General features: G+C 51.9%; 9 protein-coding genes across 9 annotated transcripts; 5 read left to right on the top strand and 4 right to left on the bottom strand.

Annotated features, from left to right (window-relative positions):
- Nucleotides 1-222: 222 nt before the first annotated feature.
- C8Q69DRAFT_398364 (lipase) lies at nucleotides 223-5107 on the top strand (the record flags this gene model as incomplete). Its single annotated transcript, XM_028627806.1, has 6 exons — nucleotides 223-334; nucleotides 436-1180; nucleotides 1236-1636; nucleotides 2634-2718; nucleotides 2776-4883; nucleotides 4974-5107. 6 exons carry the CDS (start codon nucleotides 223-225, stop codon nucleotides 5105-5107), a joined length of 3585 nt encoding a protein of 1194 aa, XP_028487703.1.
- A 190-nt stretch (nucleotides 5108-5297) lies between these two features.
- Nucleotides 5298-7453, bottom strand: C8Q69DRAFT_413960 (pyridoxal phosphate-dependent transferase). The gene is made up of 3 exons (XM_028628328.1): nucleotides 7103-7453; nucleotides 6815-7045; nucleotides 5298-6747 (listed from the first exon to the last, which is right to left on the bottom strand). Exons 1-3 carry the CDS (start codon nucleotides 7223-7225, stop codon nucleotides 5683-5685), a joined length of 1419 nt encoding a protein of 472 aa, XP_028487702.1. The 5' UTR covers nucleotides 7226-7453; the 3' UTR covers nucleotides 5298-5682.
- A 4-nt stretch (nucleotides 7454-7457) lies between these two features.
- C8Q69DRAFT_457627 (DUF1674 domain protein) lies at nucleotides 7458-8351 on the top strand. Its single transcript, XM_028629921.1, has one exon. It carries the CDS (start codon nucleotides 7551-7553, stop codon nucleotides 8016-8018), a length of 468 nt encoding a protein of 155 aa, XP_028487701.1. The 5' UTR covers nucleotides 7458-7550; the 3' UTR covers nucleotides 8019-8351.
- Nucleotides 8348-9862, bottom strand: C8Q69DRAFT_457625 (hydroxymethylglutaryl-CoA lyase). Its single transcript, XM_028629920.1, has 2 exons — nucleotides 9442-9862; nucleotides 8348-9341 (listed from the first exon to the last, which is right to left on the bottom strand). Exons 1-2 carry the CDS (start codon nucleotides 9694-9696, stop codon nucleotides 8517-8519), a joined length of 1080 nt encoding a protein of 359 aa, XP_028487700.1. The 5' UTR covers nucleotides 9697-9862; the 3' UTR covers nucleotides 8348-8516.
- Nucleotides 9863-9921: 59 nt separating this feature from the next.
- Nucleotides 9922-11593, top strand: C8Q69DRAFT_158371 (putative diphthamide biosynthesis protein). Its single transcript, XM_028625629.1, has 2 exons — nucleotides 9922-10187; nucleotides 10248-11593. The coding sequence occupies exons 1-2, from the start codon at nucleotides 10004-10006 to the stop codon at nucleotides 11405-11407; spliced, it is 1344 nt and encodes a 447-aa protein (XP_028487699.1). The 5' UTR covers nucleotides 9922-10003; the 3' UTR covers nucleotides 11408-11593.
- Nucleotides 11594-11779: 186 nt separating this feature from the next.
- C8Q69DRAFT_504700 (Bromodomain-containing protein) lies at nucleotides 11780-14425 on the bottom strand (the record flags this gene model as incomplete). Its single annotated transcript, XM_028632619.1, has 1 exon — nucleotides 11780-14425. The coding sequence occupies one exon, from the start codon at nucleotides 14423-14425 to the stop codon at nucleotides 11780-11782; it is 2646 nt and encodes an 881-aa protein (XP_028487698.1).
- Nucleotides 14426-15912: 1487 nt separating this feature from the next.
- Nucleotides 15913-17050, top strand: C8Q69DRAFT_158253 (hypothetical protein). The gene is made up of 3 exons (XM_028625628.1): nucleotides 15913-16158; nucleotides 16246-16335; nucleotides 16475-17050. The coding sequence occupies exons 1-3, from the start codon at nucleotides 16112-16114 to the stop codon at nucleotides 16803-16805; spliced, it is 468 nt and encodes a 155-aa protein (XP_028487697.1). The 5' UTR covers nucleotides 15913-16111; the 3' UTR covers nucleotides 16806-17050.
- A 243-nt stretch (nucleotides 17051-17293) lies between these two features.
- Nucleotides 17294-21602, top strand: C8Q69DRAFT_158241 (Six-hairpin glycosidase-like protein). The gene is made up of 9 exons (XM_028625627.1): nucleotides 17294-17905; nucleotides 18024-18039; nucleotides 18125-18147; nucleotides 18211-18328; nucleotides 18384-18483; nucleotides 18544-19990; nucleotides 20042-20138; nucleotides 20191-20976; nucleotides 21037-21602. Exons 1-9 carry the CDS (start codon nucleotides 17782-17784, stop codon nucleotides 21404-21406), a joined length of 3081 nt encoding a protein of 1026 aa, XP_028487696.1. The 5' UTR covers nucleotides 17294-17781; the 3' UTR covers nucleotides 21407-21602.
- A 783-nt stretch (nucleotides 21603-22385) lies between these two features.
- C8Q69DRAFT_457609 (ATP synthase delta subunit-domain-containing protein) lies at nucleotides 22386-23944 on the bottom strand. The gene is made up of 4 exons (XM_028629919.1): nucleotides 23666-23944; nucleotides 23191-23505; nucleotides 22986-23075; nucleotides 22386-22889 (listed from the first exon to the last, which is right to left on the bottom strand). The coding sequence occupies exons 1-4, from the start codon at nucleotides 23831-23833 to the stop codon at nucleotides 22776-22778; spliced, it is 687 nt and encodes a 228-aa protein (XP_028487695.1). The 5' UTR covers nucleotides 23834-23944; the 3' UTR covers nucleotides 22386-22775.
- Nucleotides 23945-24174: the final 230 nt, after the last annotated feature.

The raw sequence follows: 24174 nt of genomic DNA, 5'->3' as shown, positions 1-24174 counted from the left end.
AAGACTTTGCCGATTATTACTGTATTAGGTTAGTAATCCCGTTTAGGACATCCGTTAGAGTCTCAATACTACAACTACTACTAGAGTCGCAGACCGCCGACCATAGTCCGATATCTTAGCCGCTACACTTCTCTGTCCGCGATCGCTTCCCGCTAGGTTATGCCTTCATCCCAGACCGATAGCATATCGGTGCTATCCTCATCCCAGACCGATAGCACATCGATGCTATCCTTGCCTGGGACGCCGGGCTCTTCCTGGGCCAGATATCGCGAGAGATTCAAGCTGCTATTCCACGGTGCAGACCCCAGGGTGTGCATTGCATTCTGGTTGTTTGGTGAGTCCGACTCCCTGGTCGCGTGTGCTTCGTCACCGATTGCTGCATCAGATCAGCACAAGTAGACAGATGCTAATTGTTGAATCGTGGATGAACAATAGGCCTGATAAATAATGTTCTCTACGTGATTATCCTTTCTGCGGCGTTGGACCTTGTCGGTCCCAACGTCCCCAAGGGCGTAGTGCTTCTCGCAGATGTCATTCCGTCGTTTGGGACGAAGCTGATAGCGCCGTATTTCATACATGTCGTCCCATACCCGGTGCGGATCGTGATCTTCGTCGGGCTCTCTGCCGTGGGTATGCTCCTGATCGCGTTGACCCCTGCCTACACGGACGGAGGGACGATCACGACCAAACTGGCGGGCGTCATCTTGGCCAGCTTATCGAGCGGTGGTGGAGAGCTGAGCTTTCTCGGATTGACACATTTCTATGGTCCATTCAGTCTTGCGGCATGGGGAAGTGGTACGGGTGCAGCAGGCCTGGTCGGTGCTGGGGCATATGCGCTTGCGACGACATCGCTAGGTTTCAGCGTCAAGGCTACTATCTTGGCCTCGGCATGTCTCCCTGCGGTTATGGTGATGAGTTTCTTTGCAATATTGCCTCGAGACCCTCTGCGTTACGCACCCAAAGCTGGTCATGACTACCAGGCCGTATCGGTGAGAGATAACGAAGCTGAGGAGAGGGATATAGGCGAAGAGGATGCGCCTGCCAGTTACCAGGAACATGACGGACTTCTGGGATCGCCTGGTGGACATCCAAAGCCGGTTGTGGTGACGGGCGGTGCATCGTCTGGATGGATCCGCTTCCAGGCCAATCTCAAACGAGTCAAGAGTCTGTTCTTTCCATTGTGAGTATATACACTGTCCTTGTGTGGTTGGTGTATTCTGCTAACATGTTTACAGTATGCTTCCATTGCTACTTGTTTATATTGCCGAATATACTATCAACCAGGGAGTCTCTCCCACACTTCTCTTTCCTCTAGACAAGTCCCCGTTCAAGCACTACCGCGCCTTTTACCCTGCGTACAATGCCATCTACCAGGTTGGTGTCTTCATCTCTCGATCGTCGACACCCTTCCTCCGGGTCCACAATCTATACCTTCCATCGCTTTTGCAAGTTGCTAACCTGACGCTGCTCACGCTGCACTCCCTGTTCAACTTTATCCCCAGCGTGTACCTCATCTTCGTGATCATCTTCTGGGAAGGACTACTGGGAGGACTGGTGTATGTCAATACGTTCGCGGAAATCAGCGACCGCGTACCTAAGGAAGACCGTGAATTCTCTCTTGGGGCGACCACGGTGAGTGACTCGGGTGGTATCTGCATCGCAGGTTTCCTGGGCATGATCTTCGAGGTCTGGCTGTGCGACTGGCAGGTGCAACATGGCAGGAACTACTGCAAGAAGATATAGGATTCCATTCCATAGATCAATTGGGTCCGACCATAACGTACATGCTAGTTAGATTCGATTCGCCGACCGTATTTACCCAAACCTTTCCGCCTCCACCTGCCTTTCTCTCTTCTCCCTCCATTTCCTCTCATGACACGCGTGTGGAGACAGTGGAGATATTGCCCACGAGATCCTAATGAGCTGATGATTTATGATGATGGACATGGAGACACCTGCCTGGCCATTCTGATACTATTCAAGTTGCCCGGATGAACTCCGGATCAAATATATTTTTGGCGCTTCCCCGGAAGATGCCTGTTTGGGGTTAGCCGGTCAGCCCTAAGTATGGTATGGTACGCTCTCCACGTGATGATTCACATGCTTGGGCTTTCACATGCAATTTCCTGGTTGCTTTCGGTTAGACAAGGAGCGACAAGTAATTATGCCATCTCACGTTCATTATGTTCACCTTCACCTTCACTTGCTATCTGTTATTATTCCCTCTGGTTGACAGTTGCTGCTGTCCACGTGTACGCTTTTCATTCAGGTTACAACAGGAAGTGCAATTTGTTTCAGTTTAGCATCTTCTTTACCACTGTTATACTTCCAACCTCTGTTTCCCGACTGTTCTGTCAGCTCATATAGCATGGCGTTGTCTGCAGTCCTCAATAACTCTCTAGACTTATGATTATCAGGCCTGGGACCTGTTTACGACGAACATATTATTGACAATCTCATTTCAGCTTTCCACTCTTACTTCATTTACATGGTAGAGAAGTGTATACATTGTTCTTTCACTTCCCTACTTTTGTTGACCAAGACTTTGGTGGAGTGTGGTGAAGATGATCGGTACGTGCCACTCTGTCTTGTCAGTAAATATGGATATCTGGTTGATTCTGACACTCCTCTAGACCACGTGTTGGGTAGACCGTCTACTCAGTTTCGAAAAATCCAGGTCTTGGCGGTTGTTTCGTTTTGGTCATTCTATCTTTATAAGTATGGGCCTCATGTTCATTTCTCCGAGAATAATCGACTAACACGCCGCCAATTTAGGGGTAATAAACATGGGCCCCCTGGTCTTCGATCGATTTCCGCCAGGCTAGGATCCTTGACACCCTGGCGGACGATGGTCCTCACACTCCTTTATCTCTACGTCTCGAGGAACTTCGCCAAGCTTGTTGGCCTGGAATGCCCCGAACCTTTGGCCAACCTGTATTCTCGTTCGTACTTCCGCGCAACATGGATCACGACGGGACTGGACGCTGGGTTCTGGACTGCCATGAAGATCAAGCCAAAGTGGCTTCGGGATATTGCATCACTGGTGTTTACGGTATACTACCTAATTGCCGCGGAGCAGGCGGATGAGAAAGTTCGAAGGGTGAGGGCGACTCTGACAGTAGATCATATGCGCGTAGCCTGGAACAAGGCCACCACGCCGTGTCTGTCTGTTCTGTCGAACTTGATGCGTCCTCGTTTTACGAAATACCCTCCTCGCGCAATACGCATTCCTCGTCCTAGGGACTCATCCTACAAGGAACCAGTCAATGCATGGCTTTACTTTGATGGACCGCTAAGTGCTTTGCGGAGCCAGAAACAGATTGTTCTGGATATACCTGGAGGTGGATTTGTTGCAATGAACCCCCGGACAGCTGATGATAAGCTTTTGGCCTGGGCGGGGAGGCTGGGGTTACCGATCCTCAGCCTTGATTATAAGAAAGCACCCGAGTACCCGTACCCATATGCATTGAATGAGTGCTATGATGTTTACCACATGATTGTGATGACCCGCGGACGCTGTTTAGGGCTCAGCGGTGCTACGCGGCCCCGTATTGTTGTCACTGGGGATAGTGCAGGCGGCAATCTGGCGACAGGCTTAACCTTGATGATACTGCAGTCCGGCAGCACGGACACTCGCAGATGGCAAGGAGAAGAAGTCCTTCAGCCTCCAGATGGTCTGGTGCTGATATACCCTGCGCTCGATATGAATGCAGGGACCTGGATGAGCGAAGAACAAATGGCATTGATACGGGACAGGAGCACTCAAAAACGGAATGAGAATATCCTTCGGAGGAAGACCGAAGACTACGAACGGCTCACCCCAGCAACCACACCTCATCAGTCAGATGAGGAAATACGCGAAATCCCTCCCATCCGCGATTACTTCGAACACAAGGCCTCCGGCCATGCAGATGGTCCATCCAAGATATTGTCTGATGAGTCAAGACCAAAAGACATCGAATCGCAAGCTTTGGCTGCAGCCGACAACCAGCCTACCCAAATCAGAACCCGTCTGGCTGTCTCGTCAATGATATCCTACTTTAACGACCGAATCCTCACGCCAGAGATGATGCGAGCAATGATCATCCTGTATATCGGCCCCTATAATCGTCCTGACTTCAGCACGGACTTCCTACTTTCTCCCGTCCTCGCATCGGAGACTCTGCTCGCTCGATTCCCAAAGACATATTTCCTGACAGGCGAGCGTGATCCTTTGGTAGACGACACAGTCATATTCGCCGGCCGACTCAGACAAGCCAAACTGCACCGATTCAGGGAACGACAGGAATTGGGCCTGGAAAAATCCCACGCAGAATTCAACGAAAAGGACCACGTCGAAGTGAGCCTTATTCCCGGTATCTCCCACGGATTCCTTCAATTCGCCCTCTTCTTCCCTGATGGCTGGAAGCACATCAACCGATGCGCGAAATGGATACAGGACATCTTCGACATGGCAGAAGAGAAAGAACAGAAACAATCCGCCATCAGCCTGCGTTCTCTCTGTTCGAGGTCCGGTAGTCTTCGTGGAAACTCTTCATCAAAGTTTGAGCCAGGCCCAACTTCAGAGGACAGCACACCTCGTCACCACCGACGAACCCTAACCGGTGATTCTTCCGCTGACGAGGATCGACCTCTCGAGATCAAAGTCGGCAAATTCACTCCCATCACCCAATCAGACGGCTCCGCTAGCGGAAGCAAATCTTCTCTATCCAACTTCACATCGGATGTCAAAGAGAATTCGCGCACACCAAGCACAAGCACAAGCACCAACGGCGTGAAACGCAATAGCATCTCTCTCGAGAAAAATAACAACAAAAACACCACCAACAACAATAGAAGCAAGACACCCCAAGTCGGAGCAGGAGCAGGAGCAGATCAGCCTCGTGACAGACCGACCATGACAGCCCGTGATAAAGCACGCTCGTTCTCACTATCCCTGGCTCTGTCCTCGAAAGGTGAGTCGGATCGTATAGATAGCCTACAGACCTCGATCAAGAGGGACAAGAGCCTGGTCAGTCTGCCTAGCGAAGAGGATCTTCTGGGTCGGCGAATGAGTGGATTGGCAGGGGGTTTGTCTGGTGTCGGAGAAGAGGCTAGGACGCCTTAAGTAATCCGGATCTTGGAAGGGTGGTCGATTAGAGGTTGTGTTTTCCTTCTGCTAGCCAGTTGGATACCATCTGATTTGTTCCATGGATTCTGTTCTAGATATGTATCGTCTTCATGATAGGCCATACTCTCTAGGTACCTGGTAGATAGATATGCATATAAACTGCTAGCTATTGAATCCAATTACTAGACTCACCCAGAATGTTTATTGAACATTTACAAAAGTCCCAAATACGAAATATTGTCGACATTCATCCGAAAAAAAGGGGATGAGAAGAGTAATACGACTCGCTTTCTCTCCATATCCAGATTCTTTGATCATATTGTCTATGATAATCCAAGATTGTAGAAAAGTCGCGAGTGAATACAAGCTCGACATAACATAACATCGTTATTGCAACGCCACGCATCGTATCACATCACATGATGATCCAACTCAAATGAGAAAAAGGAAAAAAGGTATAATTCTACTCTTTTTTTTGTCCCACTCAGACACCAAAAAAATGAATAAAAAATAAAACAGGATAGTATGATATGGATGGACGATATAAATTCTAAATTCGAGACATTTTTTGTTTATTTCTTGGCAATAATTTCGATCGACTGCTCCAGGATGTTGAGAGCGGTCTTGATCTGTTCTTCCGTAATGGTCAAGGCGGGGACGAAGCGAAGACAACCATTTCCAGCCGTGATGATGAGCATGCCTCTCTCGCGCGCAGCGGTGATCAGGTCAGAAGCCTTGGGGATATAGGCTTCGGAGAGCTGGACACCGAGGATGAGACCGCGGCCGCGGACGTCGGAGATGATCTCGGGGTATTTCTCCTGAAGGGACTTGAAGCCGGATGTGAAGAGGGCGGATTTGGCTTCGACGGATTTTTGGAGGTCAGGGGATGCGAGGCGCTCGACGATGTGGTGGGCGACGCGGCTGGCGAGAGGGTTGCCGCCGAAGGTGGTGCCATGGTCGCCGGTCTTGATGTACTGGCCGACAGCCTTCTCGGAGACGATGGTAGCGCCGATGGGGAAGCCGTTGCCCAGGGCCTTTGCGGTGGTGAGGATGTCAGGGTGAGCGGCCTTGCCGGTGGAGGGGGCGAGGGAAGGGTGGCCGTGAGCCCAGAAGCTGCCTGTGCGAGAGAGACCACACTGGATCTCGTCGAAGATCAGAACCGCGCCGACGGCATCGCAGCGTTCGCGGAGAGCAACGAGGAACTCTGGAGTAGCGCTGTGAACACCGCCCTCTCCCTGGATGGGCTCGACAATAACACCGCATGTCTTGTCCGTGATAAGGGTCTGGAGCTGTTCGACGTCGTTGAAGTTGCCGTACTTGAATCCGGGAACCATTGGTGAAAAGGGAGCCTGGTACTTGGGGTTCGGGGTGGCAGAGAGCGCGCCCATCGTACGTCCATGGAAGGAGTTATGGAAAGAAACGAATTCATGCTTCGCGCCTGAAGGGTCCAGGGTATGTCCGACCTTGCGTGCGAACTTGATGGCAGCTTCGTTGGCCTCTGTACCGGAGTTGCAGACGAAGACCTGGGAGGCATCCCGCATGGCACCGGACTCGATGGTCTTCTCAATAAGCAGCTTGCTGAGGGCTCCGGTCCACGGGTTGTGATATAGGTTGGAGGCATGGATGAGGGTTTCGGCCTAAAATAAGGGCATTGTAAATATCACTATTCTCATGTATTGATAAGGAGCATCATATATTGCATACCTGCTCCGCAATGATCTTTGCAATCTCCTGGTCACAATGACCCAGGGAGTTGACAGCAATTCCCGAGGTCAGGTCCAGATATCGCCGGTTTTCCATATCCCACAGATACGAACCCTGTCCCTTGACCATCACAGGGTGTGGACGGACGTAAGTCGTCACCATAAAAGGCGCCTTTTCATTGATGAAAGCCACGGTTGGCGAATCGGCCGTAGGGTCTGGGTTCTTGGGTCCCTGCGCAGTGTTAGCAGCTGACCAACAGCAACGAAGACGTAGTCAACAGATCCATACAGACTGAGCAGCCTTCGAGGCCGTCGAAGCAAAAGAACGGCGCAGCGGTGCCACAAGACCAGGAGCTCTCTTCGCGGACAGTGCCGCAGCGGCGAACCGCATGGATGACACACGCGAGGCCATTGTAAAAATCCAGGGAGGAATTTGGAAAAGAGACACTCCAGCAATTGGCCTGTCAGAGAACCCTGGATCAACAAAATAGCAGAAGTCTGCTATCTCAGTGGGATAAGAATTGTCCGCCGAGAGAAAAAGAAAAGAATGACTGAATGGATGAATGACTCGCCGCGCAGAAAAGCCCGGAGAAGCGCCGCGATATCGGGCCGCTTATCGACGCCGGCGAGCTACTAAGTAAGTTAACTCCTACAACGCCCGGCTCTGAATCATCCATCAACAACTCCCCTGCCCACTCATACTTCTTTCTCGAGTGCTACCCTCCAGACTCAACAAGATGGCATCTTTCCTATCACTACCTCGAGCCATGGCTCCTTTCCGACAGATCCCCCGTGCATCATCTCAGCCTCTGCGCGCTCTCTCAACATCCTCTCCCCTCCGCGCAGATGGCAAACTGAACCCCTTCGCGCGACCTGCTGCACCGCCCAGACTCCCGAAGGAGGAACAAGAGATCTTCGAAGAGCTCCAAAGACAATCAACCGGCGCATTCAGCACGCCTCGAACGCCACCAAAGGTCAACCAGTCTCCCAACTCTGCCGCAGCATCCGACGCTGCACCCGCAGCACGGATCGACGCATCTGGAGATGGCGAAGAGCTACATCCGAACTTGCGGATGGGTGCCCAACCCGAATTCGAGGGAGAGAAGAACCCCAAGACAGGAGAGATTGGCGGGCCTAAGACTGAGCCGTTGCGGTGGGGTGGCGATGGCGACTGGAGTTATAACGGACGGGTTACGGATTTCTAGAGATCGCGCTATCCCAGACGGACTATAGATAATGTGATATGATAGGGGGTCATCTGACTGATTCGTGGTGGAATATTATATTGCGTGTGAAGGTGGTCTCCGTGTCTGCGACTCTCTCTACGCAGCGGAAATGGCTCCTATAACCACCGACCATTGCTGCAGTGATATGGAACGAACTTCAAGATGGAGAGGGACGATCTTCTACACAAGGTGATAATGGACAATGGCCGTACATATTCACCACTCAACGGTTCGGAACAGAAGGGGCCCATCTCGAACCTATAGAATGTACACTATTCAATCAACGTTTATAATTGCAACGTCGTATTGCTTGTTTCTTAAGAATATGCCATTTTTCATAATGCGTAGACGAGGGCTATATACATAAACAAAATAAGTATACAGGCAGACAGGAACAGTGAACGCCCGAAATGCGTGCTCCAAGAGCAAGAGGCCAAACAAGCCTTTCCCTTCAATTCTGACTAGGGCTCTGAGCAACTAGGCCTGGGCCTCTTGCTCCTGCAGCCGTGACAGAATCGCCTTGCCCGCTCGGCTACCATTAGCTCGACCCAGTTCCTTGGAGATCCAGTCGCCAATTCTACACATTTCTTCCAGGTTGATGCCTGTATGCATGCCTAGACTGCCGAGAGTATAGACAAGATCCTCCGTCGCCACGTTTCCAGTGGCACCCTTAGAGTAAGGGCACCCGCCAAGTCCTCCAACACTGCTGTCAAAGGTCCTGATACCATGCTCGAGCGCAATCATTGTGTTCACGAGCGCCTGGCCATAGGTGTCGTGGAAGTGAAGCGCGAGGTCACTATTCGCGATGCCAGCCGCACTGAGCGTTCGCAGGAGTTCAAGGGTCCGTGGTGCGGTGCCCATGCCCGTGGTGTCAGCAACAGAAACCTCATCTGCTCCCATCTCGAGCAGCGTCGCTGTGATCTCCGCTACTTTGGAAGGTGGCACATCTGGGCCTTCGTATGGACAGCCCAGGGCAACCGAGACGTATCCACGCACCCGGATATTCTTCGTCTTTGCTAGCGCAACGATCGGACGAACTCGCTCCAGGGACTCTGCAATGGAGCAATTCGTGTTTGCCTTGGAGAAAGCCTCTGTAGCTGCCGCGAACAGAGAAATCTCTGTCGTAATAGGCGGCTTTTCAGCAGTCCCAGGAATCTGGGCCGACGCGCCTTCAGCCTCCATAACTTTGACCAGGTTCTCCAGTCCCTTGATATTGGGAACAAGGTAGTTGTACGCGATCTCGTTCTTAGCTTGCGGTGGAGACTTGATGATATGTTGCAATATCTCTGAAGTGCTTGCCATCTGCACACGAGGTTAACTGTGTTAGGTGTTTGCTACATCATGGAAATGGATAGAACATCTGGAGTCAATATGCTGGAGCGAGGCATCGGAAGCACCGCACCTGTGGCACCCATTTCGCCGGCACGAAAGAGCCAGCCTCTATTGTAGTGACTCCAGTCTTGGCTAGCTTCTCAATCAGCTGGATCTTCGTCTCCAGAGGAATCGATGTCTTTTCGTTCTGTAGCCCGTCGCGCGCTCCGACTTCGACGATGCGAACATGGTTCGACGTCAGCCGTGGCTCTGTCGAATAACAACGGATGGGAGCTGCCTTCCGAAGGACAGAAGAAAGACGTAGTCTAGGCCTCAGAGAAAGCATCCTGGCAGATCAGTGTACAAGTGAGCAAGTAAAGGTCGTGCAATGCATCAAATACATAATCCGGGGTCTCGAGAGCAAGAGGGGAAGCTGTCCCTGGGAGGGGAGCTCCGGATCGGTCTAATTATAATGATACAGTACTTAGTTTAGTTCCAGATGATGCCGAGAGATGCGGAGAGGAACGAAACCAAGAGAGACCCCGAGGTCCCCCACTTTCTACTTAGTTTATCTAACCGCCACTTCGCCTTAGTCAGATTGCATATTTCCCAATTTTAATTTATTCTTCTTATTGTTCGATGTCTGCCAAACGATGACTGGAGAAAACCACACAGATATCGCACCGGAAAAAATGGAAGACAACACTCCTGCCGTGCAGCCTGTCAGTCAGACTCGTCAGCCAAAAAAGAGATTCGTTGGGCGACGGACAGCAGATGCTCAGGCCCAGAAAGATGGCTCGGCGGTGCAGGAGGGGGGATCAACGGCTGTCGAGAAAGGTCAGTATAACCCCTCATGAGCAATATTGGACTTTTTTTTTTATGCTGACATCTATACAGCCGCTCCTCGAAGGATTCCTCGAACTCTGAACCAAGTCCCTCCCGAAATTCTGGAAGATCCTGATATTCAAGCCGCCATTGCGCTGCTTCCGAAAAACTACTCCTTCGAGATCCCGAAGACGATTCACCGGATACGCACATTGGGAGCGAAGCGAGTGGCACTACAATTCCCAGAGGGACTTCTTCTCTTCGCGACAACCATCTCGGATATCTTGACGCAATTTTGTCCGGGCACGGAAACGCTCATCATGGGAGATGTCACCTACGGCGCCTGCTGCATTGACGACTACACTGCTCGCGCTCTGGGATGTGACTTGCTGGTCCACTACGCTCATAGCTGCCTGATTCCCGTGGATGTCACAACGATTAAGACCCTCTATATCTTCGTCGACATCAGCATTGACACCTCGCATCTGATCGCGACCCTCGAACGAAACTTCCAGCCGGGCAAGACGATCGCTACCGTCGGTACCATCCAATTCAATGCTACGCTGCATGGTCTCAAACCCGTCCTCGAACGAGCTGGATTCAAAGTCCTCATCCCTCAGATCACGCCTCTCTCCAAGGGTGAGATTCTCGGCTGTACTTCTCCCCAGCTGTCGGAAAACGAGGTCGACATCCTTCTCTACCTAGGTGACGGTCGCTTCCACCTCGAGTCAGCCATGATTCACAACCCCTCCATCCCCGCATATCGGTACGACCCTTACTCCCGGACCCTGTCCCGTGAGACCTACGAGCACGAGGAGATGCAAACCCTGCGCCGTGACGCGATCAACACCGCGAAATCCGCCAAGAAGTGGGGAATCATCCTGGGCTCCCTGGGACGTCAAGGAAACCCAAACACCATGGCTATGATTGAGAACCATCTCAATGAACGCGGAATCCCCTTTGTGAACTTGCTGCTCAGTGAGATCTTCCCGGGCAAACTCGCCTCCATGTCCGATGTCGAGTGCTGGGTGCAGATCGCCTGTCCCAGACTGAGTATCGATTGGGGTTATGCGTTCTCACGACCGTTGCTGACTCCCTATGAAGCGCTGGTTGCGCTGGGCGGAAGAGAGCATTGGGATAATACCGGGAAGGGCGTGTATCCTATGGACTTTTACGCCAAGGAGGGACTCGGTAGGACGAGACTCCAGCAGACGATACGTGGCTCTGCATGAGGGACTGGGCGGACATGTCATGTTGCTTTTGACCGACTTTGCTACTCGACAACCGACATTTTTGAAAATGTCTCTTTGCATGTGAATGAGGCTTACAGTCCTGGATACAACCCTAAGAATGTTACACGAGATCGTACCCATCTACCCGGGTGTCATACGGACGGTGAACATAAGGAGTCAAGCTAGTGCTCCTTCTTCTGATCTCCAGCAAAAGCGAAAAAGAAAGGAAAGGCGATGTTGCCAAAAAAAATATTGTGGAGGGCGTGCACGCCGAGGACCCCTTTTTTGTCTTCATTTCATAAAAGGCCCCAAGGATCTGCTACTCTATCAAAAATACAAGACGCCCACAATTACGAGGGCAGAAGAAAGTCATCAACCCTTGGTCTCGTCACTACTATCCATGTTAACATCACTCCCCCGTCTTAGTGTGAGGATGCTTTTGTTTGCCACCTCCTCTGCTGTCCTTTCAGCGGCACGCCATCCCGTTACCGCCTTTTCCACCTCGTCGCACATCTCACGGGTATCATGAATGATGCCGCCCTCCTCTGCTTCTGAGAACTGGGTGCTCTCTCTCGAATTGCTATCCGTGATCATGGGGAAGGCTGGTCCAAAGCTGCGCTCAGGCGTCGGGTTGAACATGATAGCGTTGGCGAACATCCGGATCAGCTCCTTCTCCAACTGGGCCGAGTTCACAATACCCCTGGGTGGAATTAGATCTGCTGTCTTTTGCAGCATCAGCACCGTGTTCTTGGACGGAGTCGTGACGCCCGGCGCTGGGGATTCTCCATCTCCAGCAGGCGTGCTGGCAGCTTCTGTGGCTGCGGCTACAGCTTTGCTTCCTTGGTGGATAGCTGATTTGATCGACTTCAGATCTTGCGGACGATAGATGAGATCCTTGTACCCCGGAGCGTCTCGCTCAGTCAGTGGCTTGGCGAAGATGGAGGCATGCTTGTGAGCTGTGACATCGTTCATGATGGGAGCACCAGTCCTAGGGAAATTACGCGTACACAACACGTACTGCGTGGTGTCCATGCGAATAGGCTCTGGAGGGATGGTATCTGCTTCTATGGATTCACTCGCTCCACGCTTCCGCTTGGCTCTTCCCTTGGCCAGTCCTTCCTCAAGCTGCGCTGCAGTGCCTTTACGCCGGGCGGATGCTTTATTCTCAGTCTCGGTGTCCTCCGAAATGCCTGCAGGAGTGCTTGGCATTTCCTGCTTGATTTTGCGGGTTACGGAGCCCGAGTCGGTCATGGAATCATCATCCCGTGAAGTCACTGATCGTCCACGGCTTCTGGTGGAAGCAGTGCTTTGATCTCGTCTTGCACGTCCTTTCTGCTCTGCCTTGGAACGTGCTCCCCGACCCTCGGCCTCAGGTGGTGGCAGACTGCCCTTTCTACGTCGCTTCTGCGTTTCCTCTTGAGCACCTCTACTCGCTGGTTCAGGACTCCCGAAGGGAGATGGGGCCTTCTCGCTGATTGGGCTCACGTCCTCGGGTCGTGGTCGTACCGGAGAACCTGGTGATCTGGATATGCTCAGACGCGGAGATCTCTTCCAAGGCGTAAGTGAACCTGATGTGTCAATTGACGGGCGTGGTGGCCGCTTGCCAAGTGCAGTGGAGTAAGAGGGAGTCCGGCCCAGCTTGCCAGGTGTTTCATGACCTCCAAGACCGGGGTGAGGAGACTGGCTGACCGGAAGCACAGCTCCTGGTGTCATTGGTCCAGACGGAGGGTATGGACTTTGATGACCTCGTCCCGCAACGGCTGGTGCAATCTGAGGGCCATTCGTTGGCGAAGGCATAGGTGCTCCAGGTACAGGCTGGTTCGGATACGGGTAGTAGACATAGGGAGAGACCTGAGGGTGCTGCGTCTGGAAACCCCGCTGCGGGGTCCATTGCTGGAATTGCTGCTGTGCAACGAGGTGTTGAGGAGCGGAGGAAGGCCCAGGTGCAGCAAGCGTCCTTCGAGCAGCAGCATTTCCAGGTTGGATACCAGGCTGCGTAGGAGTCACTGCGGGACCAGTTCCCTTCGGTGTCGGAATGACAACTTCGGGCCGTGGGTGTGCCTTTGCAGCATCAGCCGCTGGAGTGGCTGGAGGCCGTGGTATCTGGTACGGTTGCAATGGTACTTCGACATTCGCAGCTCGTCTATCCGGAGAAGGCGCTCGATAGCCAAGGTTTGGTGGCTGTGTTGCAGGTACAGAGGGAGCTTTCCCATTGATCGGGTTTGCCTGGGGTGGAAGAGCAGTTGTCATGGGCAGGGCATTTTGACGCGGAGGTTGAGGATGCGCAGGTTTCCCTTGCTGTGGCCCAACAGGCTGTGTAGGGAGTTGTTGTGGCATAGGTAATTTAGCTTGCTCTACCGCTGTCGTCTGGTTTCCCACCGACGGTGTCATAACTCCTTCCGCTGGTCTGTTGGCATTCATCGTAGCAGGCTGCACCGGTTTGGCTTCCTGCTTAATATCTATATCCATAGGCTCTGGCTGTGTTGGTCCAGCTTTGGTTTGTACAGCGGTTGCGGGCGCCTGCACCGGACCCGAGGGAGCCGCCACGGCGGCCGCATCAACCTCTTGGGACTCCTCCTTCTGTAACCGTTCGATTTCATCTCTGATCTCTTTGTATCTCTTCTCTTCACTTCTGATCTCTTTCGTAACGCGTTCCTTGTATCTGGCGTAGAGATGAGAGACCAAATTTGGGATGACTGTAGTATGCGATGTTCCCTCCGTTGGGTTGGTGAGCTTGCGCTTCTTGGGATTAGAGCTTATACTGCCGTCAGGACGGTGGCCGTTCTGATCGGGGAGCGGTGCATCCCCAAGTCCCTCGTGGATCAAGGTGTTGTAGAGCTCTTCCAACGCCTCGGGCGTGAGTCTGGCCGCGTCAAAGGCACCATTCTGGCGGATGAAAGTGTTGTTGCGCAGGACATCCGAAATGGCAGCGAAATTGGAGGGTCGCGTGTCGAGGGCGGCGAGCGACTGGAAGAAGAGGAGCGATTCAAACGGAGTGTAGGCCGACAGCGGAGGCATCCCCCATTGCCCATGCGACCGGCCACCCAGAGTGGGATTCTTGGTGATGGGAGCCACGATGCTGGTGGTGGCCCGAGAAGGGTGTGCAGACGGGCAACGCGACTTCACTGTAAAGCGAGGTGCGCATAGCCTGTCACCATCGCCAAGGGTGAAAGACAAGTCCGACTGCACAGACCAGGTCGAAACGAGTCGAGCTGACTTTTGAGAAGGGTTGGATATTAGTTAACTAGGGGGACTTAGAGTACCGTTGCTGTGCGGGGAGGGCCCAACAGGACGTTTTGGGGGGGGTTCAGCGGTAGTCTATCGATGCCTAGGAAGGCAACGCTGGAGAAATTCACGATCCCCGCTGGCAGGGTGATGGACGAGCGTTGTCGAGACGAGTCGAGTCGAGATGGGCTGCTTTTTCGACATGAATCTCGTTGAGCTCGATCTGGCATCATCGCGAGGGGAAAAATTGCACGGCGAATGGCATCTGGAGTCACGTGCGCTCCCGGTCCACCGATCGACAAGTCTCTAAGGAGTCTAAAGACAGTCTAGGAGTCTAGGGACGCTCTAGAGACCGTCTAGGGAACTCTAGGGAGCTCTTGACTCTCGTCGTGCCCGCCCAGATGTTGCCCAGTCACCAGTGGCCCCCGTTGCCTAGACGCTCCCTTGTTGCGACCGTCATGGCATGGCATCGAGGTAAGTTATGTGCTAGTGATTATTATTCTTATGATTATTTACATGAAACAACATCTTGCTCACCAGGTAAACAGCAACTGCATCGCTGCGTCCACGAAAAGCGGGCATGTCTCCCCCATTCCGTATCTACGACCAGGTAGACTACTACCTAGATACTGGTCTAGATATCTACTCTAACTAATAATAATAATACTAATTAATTAACTCCCCTTTGATCGATGGAGCAGCCTCTCCTCTAGCTCCTCGACGCTGACCCCGTTCTTCGTTGCCATCCTCCCCGCCCTTGCCCATTACCCGCCCGTGCTCGCATCTCAGGGGGCGCCGCACGAGGCTCCTTGACCAGCCCCTTTTATTATTTATCCTCCTCTCCTGATGTTTGATGCGATAGCGCATTGTTTGGCCTGACCCTCCCCAGCTCCAGCAATCTTCCGACGAAGAGGATCCCTTGCAGTGTGGACTGTGGAACAACCGCGCGCCGGCCTCGTTGGTGGAAACCCGATCGTTCGTTGCTGTTGTCGGTCTTTTGGCCCTCCTGCAGCTTCGATCGCTCCCTAATTTCGCTTTGGGCTCCATCCACGGTCCCTGACGGATTCTGAACCTTTCCATCTCCCTGACCGTGCTCTTATCACCGATCTATATAGGCGCTTTTCCCGGCTGTAGGGCGACGGCGAACCCCTCTGCATCTCAACCTCTCTCTTCGTGCATCTGCAGCTTGCTCTCTTTCTCTCTCAGACTTTTGTCACTCCCTCACCATTGGACCCTTTTCGTCCTATAGATTCTCAGCTGGTCCTGGTTTCGACAGGAAATCTATTGCAACCCGTTTGGGGGGGATTGCACGCCAAGATCAGCCCCCGTCTCATCTAGGAGCTTGGCCTCTCTCGACTTTTCGAAACACTGTTTTCCCTTCTCCAAATCAGGTCGCAACTCCCCATTGTGACTGCATAGCAGCTGTTGCTATTGAGAGTTACCTGGGTCTCGTGGGAGACGAGTGACTTATCATACAAGATGTCGGACACGGAGCAGGAATGGAAGCCTAAGGCCCGACCGCAGTCGTTCGTCCAACCCTCCCTCCTTCCTCCAAGTCCCCAATGCAGGTGTTGGGGTATCACAACAGCAGCCTTGTATTGACCCTTCGACAGGACGATGGCACAGGCATTTTCACTGGCACTGGACAGTGCCTTCTCGTTGGACACCGACGTTGATCAACTCGAGATATCAGTGGACCAGAAGTACGTATCCAGCAATGCATTCTGTTGAGAGCATCTATCTCCGATACAACACCCAGCTAGCCATTGTTGGAGAGCAGCACCAGCCCCCCGCACAGGAACCTACCTAGGTCCCCAGAGGAGCTGACCAAAGCCGTCGCAGAAAGCAAATGGTGATGATCCAGAATCGAGAACTGGAGGCTCTCCAGGCTCGCATCCGCGAGGCGGAACAGCGTCTAAAGGCGCGACAGTCCCGCGTTCTGACCCAATCCGATATCAACAAGGCTACGGGCCATTCGCAGAGGGTTGAAGGTGAGGAAAAGACGCACACGTCTCAGTCCCCCCTGTCCTCTCCCATATCGGGCCCCTCGGATGAAGGATCGACGGGCTCAGCGACCTCTGCGGCAACATCCCACGACATGGACGACCCGGGTGATGCTGACTTTGCCATTGATGAAGATCACAAGCAGAAGAACAAGGCAGACGCATCATGATTATCTTCCATACGACCGGGTCTGATTTGAAATGGGATATATAGGGGAAAGGGGGGCGGGATCCTGGGCTTCTTTTTTACGGTACTGTACGCTCTGCAGGACTATCATGGATGGAGTGGGCGGAAGCAAGCCCCTTTGGACCCATCAGGCTACGCCATGTGGGTTGTCCCGGGCAGCTTCACGTCGCTGGCGGCTTTTATGTTATTATCTTGGATGGTGCCGTGACAGTTTGGCTCGTCTCTCATCTGCGTCCCTTGGTGTGTTTACATATACTCGGCACCCTTCTTACATGCTGCATCTTCTCTTAAAAAGCAAGTAAGGAGAGCTAGTTCTGAGGGGACTTTTTCTCTATAGTCCAGCGGCCTGTATGAATGGCCGCCATTCGTTCGCTTTCGTGCGTTCCCGATATACCTAGAAATAATGCTATTTACTATTTACTATTATTACTTATTATTATATGATGGCTGGTTATAGCATGTAGTTAGTTACATGTCAACATTTCTTCCGTCAGCGGGCCTAGATCCCCAGCATTGCTCATTGCTCCCAGGTCTACTGTCGTTGGTGGCGGACGGACCGCGCGCTCCACCCAGCGAGCCTGACGTGGAAGCAAAACAGGACCTGGACAGGCGGACGCTTGGGCACACGAAGGCAAAAAGCGGGCAGAGCAAGAGCCAAAAACCCTGCTTAGGGCGTTCTGATATAGAGCAGGAATCGCCCCAAGCGGGTCTTATCGATAAGCCGGGAACGGTTGGGGTTCCCGCCTCCCCCGCGGCCAGCAAGCCTGGAATCTCCTGGGACAGAGTTGCTGCTGCTGTTTCTTTTCTCTTCCTGATCTTTTTCTGATCTTTTCTCGCGGGGCTCTCACCTTCAGCTTCAGGGAGATCTGTCTCAGATTCTTCTCATTGTCCGGGTTTGCTTGTCTTACGGTTAGTTCTCAGCCCTATCTTCTTAGCGTCACATACTTGCTCAAGCCGTAATGGTCGTCCACGACCGGCACGAGTACCTGACCGCGGAGGAGAAGCGTCTCAAGGAGGATCGGGAGCGGACCAGGTACTGGAAAAAATGGGGTCCCTATGTGGCAGAGAGGCAATGGGCTACAGGTTCGTTTATCTGCCTTTGCTTGACTGATTGCTCTTCTTCGAGAGAGCATCAGTTGGGAGGAGCAAGCTCTTTGGGGGCATCGTTATGCTGATGACCTCATTTTCCGCATTGGAACAGTCCGCGAGGATTATTCGTAAGTCTTTACTACTTTCCTTTGTTTTCTTATCCACCATTGTCATGCCCAAACATGATTGTCAGCGTCCACTAACCCTTGGTAGGGAGGATGGTGATGCATGGAGTCGTAAGTTTCTCGTCTACTGCTAGTCCATCGTCGAGGTTTCTTGGGCTGATCGCTTTTCTCCAGACTTCTCACACGAACATGCCCGGTCGAGAACCTACCGCTGGGGTGAGGATGGCATTGCAGGCGTATCAGATACGCATGGACTGCAGAATATTGCCTTTTCCTTCTGGAACGAGAAAGAGCAAGTTTGCCAATTGACTCCTCATAGCAGTGTGCTGCTAACAATTGTTTCCCAGTGACTTTCTCAAGGAACGACTGTTCGGTCTCTCTAACCCTCAGGGAAACCATGGTGAGAGTATCAAGGAGGCTCACTTTCATCTGGACAATACTCCTTCGGTAGGTCTAGCCCAATGCTGTTGGAATGCAGTCAGTGTCTAACGGTCGATCTGCGTGCAGCATTCCTACATGAAATACCTCTACAAGTACCCTCAGAGGAAATTTCCCTACCAGGATCTCATCGATGAGAATGCTCGACGTGGCAGGCAGGATCGTGAGTACCAGATCCTGGATACAGGTGCATTTGATGACAACAGATACTGGGATATCTTCATCGAGACTGCCAAGGAGGGCGATGATGAGGAGGAACTCATGTTTCGCGTCATCGCCTACAACCGCGGTCCTGAGCCAGCGCCACTTCACATCATCCCACAGGTCTGGTTCCGGAACACCTGGGGATGGGGTTATGAGAAAGGACTCGAGAAACCGTCCATCAAGCAGGCTGGCCCCTTGACTGCGGAGTCCAACCATCACAAGCTGGGCACTCGATATGTGCAGTTCTCGCCCTCTCCCGCTGTTGGAGGCGGCGAACAGGATGTGCAGCCTCGGTTCCTGTTCACTGAGAACGAGACCAACAATGAGGTTCTCTGGGGAACAAAGAACGCCCAACCCTATGTCAAGGATGCCTTCCATCGACACATCGTCGATGAAGAGAAGAGGGCGGTCAACCCAGAACAACAAGGAACCAAGTTTGCTGCCTGGTACGCGTTCGACGAGGGCGATGGTGTTCCTCCCGGAGAATGCGCTGTCGTCCGATTCCGTTTCTCGAGAAAGAAGCAAGAGTTTATCAACGAAGAAGTTCTTGACGAAGTATTTGAGCAGCGTATCTCTGAGGCGGACGAATTCTTCTACCGTATCAACCCTCTCCCAGTCTCGGAGGACCTGAGGAACATTCAGAGACAGGCTCTTTCTGGCATGCTCTGGACCAAGCAGTACTACCAATTCATTTGGGACCAGTGGGCTAATGGAGACCCTGGCACAATTCCCCCGCCGCCGGGAAGGAAGAATGTGCGAAACCAGAACTGGAGACATCTATATATCGATGATGTCCTGTCTATGCCTGACTCCTGGGAATATCCGTTCTTTGCCGCATGGGATACTGCCTTCCATTGTATCCCTCTGGCTATGATCGACCCTGAGTTTGCAAAGAAGCAGCTGGACATTCTTACTCGAGAATGGTACATGCACCCGAACGGACAGCTTCCTGCGTACGAATGGAACTTTGGTGATGTTAACCCACCGGTCCATGCGTGGGCTACTTTCAGAGTGTTCAAAATTGAGCGGAAGATGTATGGTCGACAGGACCTTGACTTCCTGGAACGTGTTTTCCAGAAGCTACTCTTGAACTTCACCTGGTGGGTGAACCGAAAGGACTCTGAAGGCAAGAATGTCTTCGAGGGTGGTTTCTTGGGTCTGGACAATATCGGTTTGTTCAACCGGTCCGAGCCCTTGCCTACTGGAGGAGTTCTCGAGCAGGCGGACAGCACCGGTTGGATGGCGTTTTATTGTCTATCCATGCTCAATATTGCTCTAGAACTGGCTAAGCATCGCCGCACCTATGAAGATAGTGAGTGAAATTGCACGCTGTCTGATCGTCGATATGCTGACAGCTCTCTAGTTGCGTCGAAGTTCTTCGAGCACTTCATTCTGATCAGTGATGCAATGACCTTCCGCGCTGGGGAGAAGGAATCCTCCCTCTGGAACGAGGAAGACAAGTGCGTTATCTGATATTCATTTCCGTGGGCGTCACACTAACCAGATATCTAGCTTCTACTATGATGCAATCTCCTATGGTGGTCCCTGGACCCAGCAGTTGCCAATTAGGTCGTTGGTCGGCTTGATCCCACTCTATGCTGTTTCCACCTTGGAGCCGGAGCTGATCAACAAGTTCCCGTCCTTCAAGAGGAGAGTCGAGTGGTTCGTCGAGAACAAGCATGACGTCGCAGAGCGCAACATTGCCAGCATGCAGCGGCGTGGAAAGGATGACAGATTGCTCCTGGCTCTGGTGAGCAAAGACAGACTGGTGAAGATCCTTAAGCGCATGCTCGACGAGACGGAATTCCTGGCGGACCATGGTATCCGTTCCATGTCCAAGTACCACGAGGAACACCCTTATTCGATGGAAGTCAACGGACAGACGTTCAAAGTTGGCTACGTTCCCGGTGACTCGGACAGCGGCCTCTTTGGCGGCAACAGCAACTGGCGTGGTCCAATTTGGTTGTGTGTCAACTTCCTACTTATCGAGTCTCTACTGCGCTTCTACATGTTCTACGGTAACACCCTTCAGATCGAGTGTCCCACCGGCTCTGGAGAGTATATGCATCTAGGCAATGTGGCTGAAGAGATCCAGCATCGTCTTCAGCACTTGTTTGTCAGGAACGACGAGGGCCGCCGAGCCATGAATGGAGGCAGTGACCTCCTGGATTTCGATGAGCACTGGAAGGACTACCTGTGGTTCTTCGAGTTCTTTGACGCGGATACAGGCCGAGGTCTAGGAGCGTCGCACCAATGTGGTTGGACTGGACTGATTGCGAAGATTATCCATGACACTGGGTATGTTTATATTTGATTTTCTGTGTGGCTGTAGGTCAAGCAGTTACTAACCCGTCCCAGAATCAACTGTCGTCTCCCACAGACACCTCGAACTCCATCCACTGCTGCAGCTCACTACTTTGACGATATATTCTCCCGTTCAGCGAAGCCCAATGGTTCCCGTACTCCACGCATCCGTCGGTCTTCCACTAGCCGCTCTATTGGAAATCGGAGCGACTTTGCTACGACCATCAATGGCGATGCACTTAGCACTAACGGCGATGATATTGATGAGGGTGGTCTTGCTGATCAGGCCGCTCGTCAGGAGGCGGAGCAGCATCTCAACAACTACGTCGCGAACCAGTTGGAAAGAGTACGCCGTCGGGAATCCGTGGCCGACTACGAGGACGAGTTCGAGGCGCAGCTAGATGGATCTCCTAACGGACGCTGAACCAACCTACATTGAAGCCCGGAGCAGATGCGTCTCCCACTTCTCAAAATCAGATCCCCGGCCATCAACTAATTGAATCCACCCGCCATAATAACCGCCAGCATAGCTCTTAGCATTCCGTATCCGGTCCTATGATTCACGCTCAAGCCATACACGCGCGCCAAAAGTCAAGCCTTTTAGCACGACTTAATCCGAGTTAATCGAAGCAAGTTACGAGCATAAACAGTCGTCATTATTCTGCTTATCAACATCATGCTTGCCCTTTATTATTCAACCATGGATAGCAAAAAAGGGGATTACAATATTGAAGACTCATAAGGAAAGAAGGCATTGAAATTTAGTTTATCCATCCCATCTGTGTCTCCATTTGTTTATTTCATATTTTATAGCTTATGACATTTTCTTTGCGTTATGGTTTATATGCAACATTCCCTTTCTTTTCCATTTATCCGTTCATTGGGTCTCCCAATCAACTGGCAGGCTTGTTTTTCATCCATGCGTGTATGATACGCTCTCTGAACTCTCCTAACGTAGCGGTGCCGAGATAGCTGATACGATCAATATTCGTGTCAGGCCTTTTCATAACTCAAGTACCTATACAGATATAAATCATAGGCATTTAACAAGAATAGCACCCATTAATTAATAATAATTCCGGCTTCTAACTACAATTCCCTTATATGACTTTGTTTGATATGGTCTTATGAAAGGGGAGTGCCTCCCAAGTTGTTTTGATATACAGTAGCTTTTTCTTTCCTACTGTAGTTTTCTACCGCCTACTGGCTATTCCCATCTTATGTCGAACGCGTAAGTTATTTGAAACTTGTCACTCTCGAAACGTTAGCAGCTTTCTATCTTGATCCTTCTAGCCAACTAACTACACTGTTCCCTCTACGTATTCTATAAATTCCTGGAACCTTATATATACCCCCTCTCTTCTCTCCTAGAGGGAGACAGAATAGTTTTGTCGAGCTGATCGGCCTCGTATTGGAAGTATCTAATTTGAACCAGCTAACGTGCGCAGCTTCTCTACATGACTACAAAAGAAACGGAAAACCGATGGAGTAAACAAAAGGGCTATGTTCTTTTTCTAATTTGACAAAGGGATTCGACAATAGGTAAGATAGTAGAACAGGCACTATATACCTATATCATATGGTACGGAAGTAGGTTCGACTGGCTCAAGTTGGGTTGATCTAAGTAAGGCCAAAGTTTTTCCACGTGATTGAAGGCTTTCATTTCCATGAAACTTGCTGAAGTAGAGAGGGAAAGAAAGGGGAATAGAAAAATGGATTCATTTCTTCCTATACTCCGACAGGTCTCATGGCTGTGGGGGTGTTAAAAAGGGGATCGCGAGGATTGAGTTAATTTACACGGCGTCGGTGAGGGCCTTGTTGAGCTTGGCAATGCGGGAGGAGACGCTGAGGTCGATGGTACGGTCACCAATCTCAACAATGAGGCCTCCGATGACATCGGGGTTGACCTGATGGTGGAAGATGTTAGCTATTTATCAAGTTTTTATATGACGGTTGTGGGCGTAGACGAAGTGGTGCCGCGGAAAAGCTAAGAGGCTACTGACCTTGGTGACAACCTTGAGCTTCTTGCCCTGGCTGAACTCGGACTTGGAAACGGCCTTCTCAATGCGCTGGATGGTCTTGTTGTCGAGCTCCTATAGACATCAATATGATCAGCAAAACAATTCCCCCAAAACAATCAAAACAACATGGATCTCTATTCCCGGACACCAGCAACAAACAAAAAGGGAGTAGTATATGGACACGTACCTGAGCACTGGTGATGCTGAGCTCCATCTCGCCGCGGTGAGCGCTCATGAGGGTCGCGAACTTGTCGCAGACACCCTCAAGGGCACCCAGACGGTTGTTCTCGGCGAGAGTGTTGAGGAAGTTCTTGAAGATGCCATCCTTGTCAGCACCGGCAATCTTCTGGAGCTCTTCAATGATCTGCTGCTTGTCGGCCTTGGTGAGGGTCGGGGCGTCCAAGATGGTGGTGAGCTTGGGGTCCTTCTTGAAAGTCTCGTGGAGGTTGGCAAGAGCCTTGGCGGCCGAGTCGAGAGTGGAAGTCTTAACGGCAGCAGTGTACTATAAGAAATTGATGAAGAGCGTCAGCCAGAGTTTCTTTCTATCCTTTCAATTGCGGTTTCGCTCGTTTCAGTGGGCTTGAGGTCCTTTTTCATGCTGTACGCTCGGACCATCGGAAGGAAAAGGGTTCAATGGCTTCGAGGAGAGAGGAGTCGCATACCAGAGAGCTGGCATAGGTGCCATCGATACCGAACAGAGCCACAGGGGGCCTCACGTCCTGGGCGGGCGTGGCGTAGGTCCTGATGCCATTGAGGGCGGCAGTGCGAGGAACGGAGAACTGCTGGACGGAGGCGCGCAGACCAGCGCGGGCGACTCGAGCGGAGAGCATTCTGACGGAGGCGATCACGGCCGCGAATGGAGGAGAGATTGGGTATCGAAAAGAGGCGGAGGGGATGGTGTATGGGGGGCAATTGCCGCTGCTGTTCCGGAGAGCCTGAGATGGACGAAGTCGACGTCCGAAGTTCTACAGAACCCGGCTGTTTGGTCACGTGGCCGCACCATCCGACACGCCGACTTCCGCACGTCCTCCCGACGGCCGGCGCCCCTCGCGCATAATATTATTGATGATACTACGCATGATAATAATGAATGATGGCATGAGTAACTACTATAGATCCTTCCTAGATCTTGCTCATTGCCGACTACCTCTAAATTATTTTCTAAGAAACA

Source organism: Paecilomyces variotii (genome assembly GCF_004022145.1).
Source record: "Paecilomyces variotii strain CBS 101075 chromosome Unknown C8Q69scaffold_2, whole genome shotgun sequence".
NCBI lineage: Eukaryota > Fungi > Ascomycota > Eurotiomycetes > Eurotiales > Thermoascaceae > Paecilomyces > Paecilomyces variotii.
The sequence above is the reverse complement of the archived record's forward strand: the minus strand, read 5'-3'. Positions and strand labels throughout refer to the sequence as shown.